This window comes from Miscanthus floridulus, chromosome 19, assembly GCF_019320115.1.
Source record: "Miscanthus floridulus cultivar M001 chromosome 19, ASM1932011v1, whole genome shotgun sequence".
Taxonomy (NCBI): Eukaryota; Viridiplantae; Streptophyta; class Magnoliopsida; order Poales; family Poaceae; genus Miscanthus; species Miscanthus floridulus.
In genome coordinates this window covers 97,807,134-97,818,737 of record NC_089598.1, presented here as the reverse complement: position 1 = coordinate 97,818,737, position 11,604 = coordinate 97,807,134, and the positions used below count along the sequence as shown (strand labels likewise).

At 41.6% G+C, this 11,604-nt stretch overlaps 1 protein-coding gene across 1 annotated transcript; it reads left to right on the top strand.

The window, feature by feature from the left end:
- Positions 1 to 3,151: 3,151 nt before the first annotated feature.
- Positions 3,152 to 8,126, top strand: LOC136527209 (external alternative NAD(P)H-ubiquinone oxidoreductase B1, mitochondrial-like). Its single transcript, XM_066519833.1, has 10 exons — positions 3,152 to 3,371; positions 3,737 to 4,001; positions 4,506 to 4,712; positions 5,280 to 5,530; positions 5,812 to 6,031; positions 6,135 to 6,239; positions 6,485 to 6,757; positions 6,860 to 6,984; positions 7,284 to 7,403; positions 7,625 to 8,126. The coding sequence occupies exons 1-10, from the start codon at positions 3,271 to 3,273 to the stop codon at positions 7,710 to 7,712; spliced, it is 1,755 nt and encodes a 584-aa protein (XP_066375930.1). The 5' UTR covers positions 3,152 to 3,270; the 3' UTR covers positions 7,713 to 8,126.
- The last annotated feature ends 3,478 nt before the right edge of the window (positions 8,127 to 11,604 follow it).

Genomic DNA, 11,604 nt, shown 5'->3' with positions numbered 1-11,604 from the left:
CATTTTGTTTATCAAAGCGACAACTTTGAACTACTCAATCATTTCTCTTTTGCACTTTTCATTTGAGAAAATCGATGTGTTCTTTCAGTGCTGCTGGTGTCCCCAGCAGGAGGGGGGAGGGCGCGCTAGTGTTTTATCGGAGCTCCGTGGCCGCCAGCTTGGTTTGTTTTGGTTCCTGAATTCCTAAGTGCGTGAAAAAATTATAGTCCTTGTTGATCAGAGTTCAACATAGCAGATGGATAAGAAATTCTTGTAAAATTACTGAAGGGGGCTCTCAATTACAAATTCTTCTGCTGCTGCAAGAAGTCGAATGTTTACCGCATAATTCATACATTCCATCATGAGAAAGGAAAAGTCACGATTTAATCGTGCATCGATTCCTTACTAGACAGGCACTGCATGCTATATAGTGTTATAATAATAACTACTACTCTTTTAACCGCCCGGGAGTCCCTGCCTCCTCCGCTGTCCGTGCACTGTTCGTACTGTTCATTTCTTAACTATACTCTTTTAAGCTCGCTTTGGAACGTAGGATTTTTACATGATTGGTATAAAATTTTAAAGGAAAAACATGGGATTCGAGAAAATTTCCCTCAATCCAGGGCCTGTTTGGAACAAAGGAATGCAAAACAGAGGAATGGAAAAAAACACAGGAAAGTGATATAGACATCCTAGCAAAACAGAGGAAAGGAAAAACATAGGAATATGATGTGAAAGTGTGTTTGGAACGCGGGAAATCGAAACGCAGGAAAAAACAGCTGAGGAGTAGTACTTAGCACAAACAAAGAATCAAACTACAAAGTAGTACTAGTCACCTGGCTCTTTTATGATGGTAATGCACCCATCCGTGTGTTTAATGGTGTACTCACCTTGGACTTCGCAAAGGAAGCAGAAACCAGAGATCGGACTAGAGTTTTGTTTTTCTGTGAAATCGTGAAGGAGGCACAGTGTTCCGGAGGAAAGGAAAGATTGTTTTCCTTCGTTCCAAACGCGCTACTCATTTCCCTTTCCAGCGTTTTTATTTCCTTTGATATTCCTACAAAAATCCTTTGATCCAAATAGGCCAAGGGGGTCTTAACCGCTCAGGAACCCTGCCTCCTCCATTGTCTGCACACTGTTCATTTCTTTTTTAATTATTTTAAATTTTTTAGTTTTTAAATTTTAAATTTTTTGTTTACTTTGTTTTGTTTTTGTTGACGGGATCCCCCTCTTTTCACCCTATTTTCCCTTAAAAAACAGCACAGCGGTTAAGAACAGTGCAGTTTGGCTACTCATTTCCCTTAAAAAAAGAGCAACATTGTCATTTTGTTGTCTTTCTTTGTTGTCTTTCTAAGGGGCCATTTGGCCGGGCTCTTATCTGCTTTGGCTTTCAAACTGTAGGAGCACGATAGCGTGCAAAGGAGCCAGAGCCGGGAAGCAAAAAATACCGGCTCTGGTAGCTTCTTTGTTGTGAGTGAGAGAGAAGAGGATGAAAGAGAAAAACAGTTTCTATACACAGTGTGATAAACAGTGATGCTACACTAATGTGTCAGATGGAGCCGAAGCTGTCAGGAGCCTGGCCAAAGGGACCCTTGCTGCTTTTATGAGTTACTGCTTTTCAGCGTGTTTGGCTGACTGGCTGGTTTTTTTTTCTAGCCGGAGTAGTATTTTTCTCTCACAAAATTCTAGTATAAACAGTTTTTCTAGTTGCCACAGTAAAAAAAACTCTTTATGTTTGGCTCTATGCTTTGCACCTGCGGTTGCTCGTATGTCCATCTCTAGATTAGATTATACTGTAAATTCAGGTTACTATTTGATCATTCCTGAATCTGAATGTGAGATGCAGGTGCAGTAGCACTGCCTTTATTTTACTCATGCAGGTCGGCAGGACATCAGGAAAAAGCAGCGTGGGGGCAGGGAGGCTGAAGCCCCCTGACTGAAGCATATGGCATGTTTCTAAATAAGAAAAGAAAAAAAGAAAGAAAAAAAAGGAAAAAAGAAGCGATAGGCCGTGTGGACGTGTCACATGCTGGTCAGGTCAAGTCAATTATTTAGCCATTTATTACTGCTCTGGTCATCAGGTCATTGTGTAAAAAGAAATGCAGGAACGGCCATGACTCATCGGAGGGTGATGGGGAATTGACAGCGTGTTTAGTTGGCAATTAGTGTAGCACTTTTGTTTTTATTTAGTAATTAGTGTTCAATTATGGACCAATTAGGTTTAAAACGTTCGTCTTGGGATTTCCAACCAAATCGTGCAATTAGTTTTTTTTATTTACATTTAATGTTCCACACACGTATAGTAAGATTCGATGTGACGCCTACCATAGCATTTTTGGGAATTTGGGTTTGAACTAAACGCGCCCTGACGCGGATCGGCCGGTGAATATTGGCGATGGTGTGACGTGTCAGATCTTAACGCGGCTGCAAAAGTCTTTGACGTGCACGTGGATGAGATCCGGAACCTTTTATTCCTGCATCACCTCAAATTTGGGGCAATTTTCTTTCTATGCCCGTGTTTAGTTCGTAAAAATTTAAAAATTTGGCTAGCACTTTCATTTTTATTTAGTAATTAATGTTTAATCATGGATTAATTAGGCTTAAAACGTTCGTCTCGCGATTTTTAACTAAATTATGTAATTAGTTTTTTTCGTCTATATTTAATACTCCATATACGTATTGTAAGATTTGTTGTGACGATTACTGTAGTATCTTTTGGAAAAAGTTTTTGAAGTAAACGAGCCTATTTTATACTCGTAATTGGGACAGGTCAGGTCAGAGGGGAGCTGCGGTCCCTGCTGCTGCGACACATCCGCAGCAGCTATCCAATGAGCAGCGACCAAGGTGGCTAATAGGACTCAGGCTTGGTTTAGTTTTCAAAAAAATTTATTTCAAACTATTACATCGAATTTTGTGACACATGTATAAAGTATTAAATATAGATAAAAACTAATTGTATAATTTAATTATAAAGCACAAGTTAACATGCGTTAATAATAAATTAATTAGATTTAATAAATTTGTCTCGTAGTTTTTAGACGAACTATATAATTAGTTTTTTTATTAGTATCTGATAACCTCTCTCGACATCTCGAAACATTCGGGTGGTGACATTAAAAAAAAAATTCATTTCGCGCAGTAAACACACCCTCAGTCCAGCAGGTAGGCTCGCCTTTTCCATCGCTCTCCTTGCTTTCTACGGCCTCAGCGGATCGTTATTCGTTCATCGTTCGCGATTGGGGTTCGTCACTTCAGAAGCCAGAACTCAGTGAGGTCTGAGGCGAGAGAAGGATGGGGTTCTCCTTCTTCACCTCTCGAGCCGGTGCTCGATTGCTGGACAGGATCGCGCGCCCCGGCGTCTCCACAGCAGCACTTCTGTTCGCAGCGGCCAGGTGCGGGTGATTGTGCTTCCTCCGTCGCTTTCCACCAGAAATCCGCCCGATTTTGCTCCTTTATTTTTTTGGGGTTTCGTCGCGTGATTTACTGTTCCTTTTTCTGGTTACCTATTTGTTTCTTCCCGCCCCTTTGAGTTGCTTTCCTAGTCGACAATCGTAGTCAACTGTGAAGGCCCTGGGATCATGTTCTTGGTCTTTTTGGCCATCCGTCTATTTGTACTTTTGAGAAGGGAAGGGAAAATCCCCCCCTTTCAATCCATACCTTCGGTTTGGTCCCAAGATTTCACTTTGACTACTCCGAAGTCCGAACCAAGTTGTTTATTTGGGCTGCATTTGCTAAAAGAGTCGCTGCCGCTTTGCAGTGGTGGAGGCCTTGTGGTGTACGCGGATTCCGCTGCAGAGAGTGCTCCGGAGCCATCTCAGGATGCTCCCAAGAAGAAGGTGCTGGTTCTTGGGACTGGCTGGGCTGGGACGTCATTCCTCAAGAACCTCGACTGCTCCCGGTATGAAGTGAAGGTCATATCGCCCCGGAACTACTTCGCATTCACGCCTCTGCTTCCGAGTGTCACATGTGGCACCGTCGAGGCGCGCAGCATTGTCGAATCGATACGGAGGATCCTTGAGAAGGTACTTCTTTGCCATTTGATTCTGTGCTATTGTGTTCTGAAAGTAATCGGGTGTGGTGTTTGTCTATTCTCCTACTACGAATGAACCTTTGGGGTACAGCCCTCCTTACTCAGTATCTCTTGGCTCTTGGGTCTTGCCGTGTGTTGGTTAACTGTTGTGGGGCCCTAGAGCTCATGCAGTCAGCATAATCAGATCATAGATATAGTTTTGTAATGTGTACTTTTGTAGTTTGGATATATAGAAGTGATATGTGTAGACATGAAATTATTTCATAAATCACAATGTTGCTCTTTGTGACTTGTTCAGCTATCCCTAATATGTGACGACTGATGATAAAATTTAGTTGTCAAAGTGGCATAGCATTGACATCAAAATGCCAAAAGATTCATTTCTTGTTTACTCGGAGTGCTTACATTGATACCTTGGATGCGTTCATTCACTTTCTGTGTTAGTTGAGTGACATACTGACCGTTTTCTTGTTCTCATTGTCTTTCTTTTTCATAGAAAAACAAGGATGTCACATTTTGTGAAGCAGAGTGTTTCAAGATTGATGCAAATAAAAAAACTGTACATTGCCGTTCTGCTGTTGGAACTAATCTTGATGGGAACGGTGATTTTGTGTTGGATTATGATTACTTAGTTGTTGCTCTTGGAGCTACTGTAAGTACATTTAACACTCCTGGAGTGCTGGAGCACTGCTGCTTTTTGAAGGTAAAATTCCCTACATATTCTGTTATGATCCATATATCAATTATAAGCTGTAGTTATTCTGCTTGATCTTTTATAACATCATGAAGACGCTTTTGATTTGGATCTAATTGTCTAATGCTGTGTGAAATGACACTTTTATGACTAACAAAACAATGTAACTGCAATGATAAAATCTTACATTGACACATAGATTTCATTGCATGAAAGAACCTGTCAAATTGTAATCATGAAAGGGAGTCAAATGTCAGTTTACACTGAACCATTTGGCATGATGTAGTGCACACCCATTTGGAACGCATATATAGCTTGTAGCTACTTATGTTAAGCATATGTGACCTAGGTTTTCTTTTTCACACGTTAACATTCCCATGGAGCACCTGCTCAATGTCATTACATTCTCTGAATGACCCTGTTGTGTGAGTTTGCCCTTAATGCAGTATAAATCTTCAGTATCCTTATGGTCATTCTTTGAAGATTTACATTCATGAAGCTACTAACTGCATCATCTATCATGTAATATTTTTTGTCTTCCTCTATCATGATATGGCTTCACATCGTGAAAGTCAGGAAGTAGAGGATGCTCAGAAGATACGGAGGTGTGTCATAGATTGTTTCGAAAAAGCATCACTTCCAAATATTAGCGACGAGGAGAAAAGGAAAATTCTACATTTTGTAGTTATTGGTGGTGGACCTACTGGAGTTGAATTTGCAGCAGAGATGCATGATTTTCTTGTCGAAGATTTGGTGAAACTATACCCTGCCATTCAAGACTTTGTGAAGATAACAATTATTCAATCGGGAGAGCATATATTGAATATGTAAGGTTCTATGGACTTCTTAGATAGTCTTGTTGCAGTAATAGCCATCTTTATCTTCCATGTTGCTGTAATAGTCCTGTGTACTTTGGATAAGAGAACCTCCAGGTTAGCTTAGTGTATCTGTATTACAGTTGCAGTTGGGTGTTTTTTTTTCCTTTTTTACATGGGAAAGCATTTCAAATTGGATGAAAACATGAACACTGTTCAGAATCTATTCTTGATTTAACCTCAGCAGATTGTAACGTTTACCATGATATGAATGTCTATTTTCTGCTATATAGGTTTGATGAAAGAATAGCTGCATTTGCTGAACAGAAGTTCCAGAGGGATGGCATCGAAGTGTGCACGGGCTTCAGAGTGATAAAGGTGTCTGATGATTTGATTACAATGAAGAGCAAATCAGCTGGCAATGAGGTATCAGTGCCTTATGGAATGGCTGTTTGGTCTGCTGGCATTGGTACTCGTCCTGTCATCATGGACTTCATGCAACAAATTGGGCAGGTTGTTGAATCTCTCATTACCAGTTAACCCATTTATGACTTACTCAACAATAGTACTACTCCAATGTTTTGTTACTATATCAAAATATTCTCTCCTTGAACAGACTAATCGGCGTGCCTTGGCAACTAATGAGTGGTTAAGAGTTCGTGAGTGTGAAGGTGTCTATGCAATTGGTGACTGTGCTACAGTTAGTCAAAGAAAAATAATGGTATGTGTAGAGCCTTTAATCCCTATTTACAGATAAAGCCTATTGTTCTTGCTTTCCAACTTGACAGCTTGTAAAGGTCAACAGTCATGTCATTTACATCACTGCACAAGCTTATACTGATATTCTGTAAATCGTGAATAAGGTTTATTGCTCAATAATTCATATGTATGAGATCTACCATTCTGTAGTTCATATGTATTTTTCAACAGCAAATCCCTCCGACTTATCTGTTTCTATACTTTCAGGACGATATTTCAATGGTATTCAAGATGGCAGACAAGAACAATTCTGGCACTTTGACACTGAAAGAGATCAATGATGTTTTAGAAGATATATGTATAAGATATCCACAAGTAGAGCTCTATATGAAAAGTATGCACATGCTTGATATTGCGGATTTAATAAAAGGCGCAATAGGTGATTCTCACAAGGAGTCTATGGTGGTTGATACAGAGGAGTTCAAAAAAGCTCTGAGCCATGTTGATTCCCAAGTGAAAAATGCTCCAGCAACAGCTCAGGTTTGCTCTATGGCGATATGCAAGTTGTCTGTTAATGGTATATATAGCAGTATAGCACAGACAATGCTATGATTTGTGAATAACCAGTTTCCTGACTGTTAGGTCGCTGCACAACAAGGACAGTATCTCGCTGAATGTTTCAACAAAATGGAAAAATGCAAAGAGGAACCAGAAGGCCCTTTGCGCATGACAGGGGGATCTGGCCGTCACTTTTTCCGCCCATTTCGGTATTTAGCTTTCTGTTCACACTCCAAAGTCATAACTGCATAGTTGCATGCTATGTCAGGCCTGAAAGGCATTATTTCTGAGTTCTGACAAGCCTAATAATGGCATAGAGACTAATAATTCATATTCAGAAAGATGGTCAGTTCAGAACTTGTTTTTATCCAGTGAAAATCGTTGCTAACCAAATATAATTTTCAAAAATAGATCTCGACATGTAAAGCTTATACTGATACTGTTAGCTCTTCAACTTATTTTTGCATTGTATGCCTACTCATCTCCTCTTGATGCCGTTGCTTTCAAGGTACAAGCATTTCGGGCAATTCGCACCCCTGGGTGGAGAACAAGCTGCTGCAGAGCTCCCGGGCGACTGGGTCTCCATAGGCCACAGCACTCAGTGGCTGTGGTACTCTGTGTATGCCAGGTAGAAACTCACTCTCGAGTGCGCCCTCATCATCTACAACCCATCTGACCGGAGAAAGCACGACCCCTCATTGTGTTTGCATGTTGCTATTCTCTCCACTTCAGCCACCGCCTTATCCTTTTTCATCATGAATAATCAAGCCTCTGTCCTCACAAGTCGTTTTTGTGGCAACTCATGACTGTCCTAACTCGCTATCATTGTTCTCTTCCCATGTATCCCAGCAAGCAAGTGAGCTGGCGCACGAGGATGCTGGTGGTTTCCGACTGGACTCGCCGGTTCATATTCGGGAGGGATTCAAGCCGGATTTAGTACCCGCCGCCGAACCAGATGCATCGTCACCCTTCTTCTGCACAGGGATTTCTTCTGAAGAATAATCAATTTGCTGCTGGAGCTTGAGGCAAGCAAAGCTGTTCCTGTTTCCCGCCCCCGCGCCTTGTCCTGCCAACGAAACTGCTGTTCTTTCGTCTGTGTCTGATGCACGGTGTTCATTTTCCTTGCTCCTGCTACATGATGGATGAATGTGGATGGATGGAAGGCTCTCAACATGTGAAGCAGCTTTGGAATAAAGAGGGCCCCCCTTTTTAGCTTGCGCTGTAGCCCCGTTTGGAACATGGCATCAGATTCTTGCCGCGAGAATCGAACCACTTCACGTGAAATTGTCGCGAGCCATTGTTTGCACGCATGCCGTGCAAGTTCGTTGTTATGAAGTGAATTGTTGCTGCAGTTCTCATCTTTTAGACTAGGGTATGTGAACCTACCAAGCTGACTGACCATCCCCAGACCTCACCAACCAGATGAGGTCTCAAGTGTTGTTCAGGTTTTCACTGCTTGTAACAGCAGTGATGATGCTGATTACTGACAGCAATAACGGCATGTCTGCCTCAAGGGTGGCCACGGGATGTAGTACGCCTACATCACATGGTGTGGGAACTCCGGCATCCATGTTCTCTAGTGTCTACGCATGGATTGGTCCTCCCGGCCAATGGAATGCCGAGTGGTCCATTTTTTTATCTGCTCACGCCGGCCACTTCTGCCGCAGCTGGCCCTTCTCAATCACGTGCTGTATGGATACGGCTATACGCTCCCCCTGTTCGACCGTTAGTTTATTATTACCGGTTGTGATAATAATCTGCTTTGGATTCACTGGAACAGGAGCAGCTTGCAGAGCATGTAAAGCAGGACAGGTTCTTCTCCCTCTGGTACCTTCGTTTACCACTTACTTAGTCAGGATCTGTTTGTTGGTTTTGGCCTTTGGGTGACTTTGGGTGCCTTCCTAGCTTTTGGCTTCTTGTCGTTGGTTTTCTGTTACTGGGTTTTTAATATTTTTTTTAGCTTCTCAGCACGCCAAAAAGCAAGAAAAGCTCCTCAAAGCATGCATTCAACTTTTAGTTTACTTTCTTAGAGTAAGCTTTTTCTAGCTTTTCAAAACCAACTCAACAATCAGGCGGAAAACAGATGTAATGTCTTCGCGTGGATTCTGGTGCAGGAGAAAATACAGCCTATTCGCGTGTTGGTTTCAGTTAGGGCTTATCAGTCAGCTAACAGTGTTTTCCTCTCACAACAAACCAGCACCCGTCGGACTTATCAGCCCAGAAACTAACCAGCGAACAGGCTGAGGGCAGAGAACCTGCAAAAAAAAGAAGAGGATGGCCTCACCAATATCATTATGTGCTGTGTGATGGCCCTTTGAAAACATGCTTACACCTATCGCTTCTATGCCCGTTCGCGCAAGGCGGTATGGACCCAAATCTTAACCTGAGAGCACTTTGACACCTAGCTAACACAGTTTGACCAAGACCCTGCTCACTTGAGAACATGGTGGGGAGAGACCGTGCCCAAGGTCGCAAAAGAAGAAAGAAGACGCTTTCAATGGTATGGTGATTTACACATGCTGGAATCTTTGAAAGGAGAGAAATCGAAGAATTTTCAACAATGCTCAGGAATCAGCTTTGCAGGTTGCCTCAAAAGTCAAGGAAGACATTGCACAAAGGAAAAGGGCTTTAGAAAGGGAAGGCTAGCATATCAGTGTTTGATGATCCTTTTTTTCCTCCTTTGCCTCCCCTTTCTGCTGAACTAAGACCTGTACATAAAATTATTCTCTCCTTCCTTAATTAAGAGGCAAAGCTCCTGTCGTTTGTTTCAAAAACAATTAGGTTGTTTGTTTCAGCTTTTGGCTAGTAGAAGCCAAAAAAAAAAGTTGAAACAAACATGCTCTAATTGAGAGCGGTATTGTTTCTGAGTGATAGTGATAGGATGTATTTTCTGGACGGGTATATTCAACAATGAAATTTTACAGGTAGTTCATTAGGCTACTACACCTCTTTTAAAAAAAACTAAAAAGAAAAAAAAATCAAATTACGATGAAGATTCACGAGATCCTTATCGTGCTACTATTTGAAGCAAGAATTTTCAAGTGGTATTTGAAGCAAGAATTTTCAAGTGGTGTTGTTCCAAGGTGGCACGCGCTGCACACCTTTTTTTATGGGGCAATACAACTAACAGATCCGTGACAGTAGATATGATGATACCTTCGTGTGTTGTGGTTTCTCTTGGGGTGGCAAGAGTGTGGTGTGGAGTCGAATAGCGGATGTGACCAGACATCCCGCGTTGTTTTTTCTTGGTGACGACTAAAAAGTAGTCTTGTTGTTTTTCTTGGCGGCGACTACAAAGTAGCCTTGAAGAAGTCAAGATCTAGTGGAATTCTTTCATCGATCGGTAGTTTGTAGAGCTGCAACGACACTATGGCAATGGATCCTGCATAGTGGTATGCTAAGTTATGGATGAGGTATCAACGACCACAATACATAAGGTTTGAAGTGTGAGCGTGCACTGCGGTTTAAGTGGCCTATGGTTGCAGTGGGGAGTTCTGTTGTGGCAGCTAGAGGTGTTTTTTTTCTAGAACACGCAAAAGACTTGTGCGTATTTTGTGGTAGAACCGCCTAATCTAATATTTTTTAGGAGTACTTATCTTCCATTAGACACTAAGTCCCCAAGGAAAGACACCAAATTACGCAGTTCCGTCGAGCACACCCCAAGAAAAAACCCAAAAATTCACATTTTTCCATCAGGATCACAAATGAGAGAATAAAGCTTACAATATTTTAGCCATTTCTTACATCACTTTTAATACAATATCAGAGTATAATATTTATTGTAATAACAACATAATATAATCATGTTATCAGAGTTATGAACAATTTAATTTAACAGCGGAATATAAACATGTGATCAGAGTTATAGCAGAAATAAATATCTATTCCTGACATGATGAAGCATTGATATATAAACTATGACAACAGATTATACAACTTCCATTTATAAAAATATTTAGTGAGAGTTATAAATAAAAACTATGATCGCAGCGTAAAGGAATCCTCTCTGAGCCTACTAGGAGGAATCACACATAAGGGTCGGCTCTAGCATCCGCCTATCACCCGCAACAGGGGGAAATAAAACCCTGAGTACCCAATTATACTCAGTAAGACTTACCCGACAGGAGGAAAGAATAGACTCCAAAGATATGCAAGGCTATCTGGCTTGTGGGTTTATTGCATCTACAGGGAGCATTACTAAGCGTGCGTCCTTATATTCAATTTTATTAGCAGTCAACATTAATTCATTAACTAACCATTTTATGTAAGCACCTGTGCTACTTTCAAGCAGGTGGTAAGCAATCAAGATCATTTTACCATCTTTTATCTTCCAGTTCTTACTACGGTGCTAGATTGTAGATAAGTCGTATCGGTTCACCGGCGATTCACGAATCAATGTGCCCAGCTAGATACCCTGAAACACACGTTCCGCTTGTACCCCAGGCACAAGCAGGAACAACCCACTACCCTCCTATCACGGGGTCTAGGTCCCTGTCTAAACTTGGACTCCAAGCCCCCGCTCCTGAGTCCCAGATTCAGAGCGGTGCTTGGACCTCCACCCAAAAACCACCCTGAAAGTCGGTCCGGAAAGAGCTAAAACCCATAACAAGAGAGTAACAAGTCTTCCCGCGCCCATACACAAGTATGTGTTCAGGATAATAAGTTTGTGACTTGCCTAGAGTCCAAAGCAATAGCCGGTCCTTAACCGACATAGACAGGGAAAACAGTGTAACCAAGCTATGCTCCATTGGCCGCATGACACAACCTCTTATACCCACCAATATCCAAACCATATCCCTGCCTGATCTCCATTTATCATTCATATATAT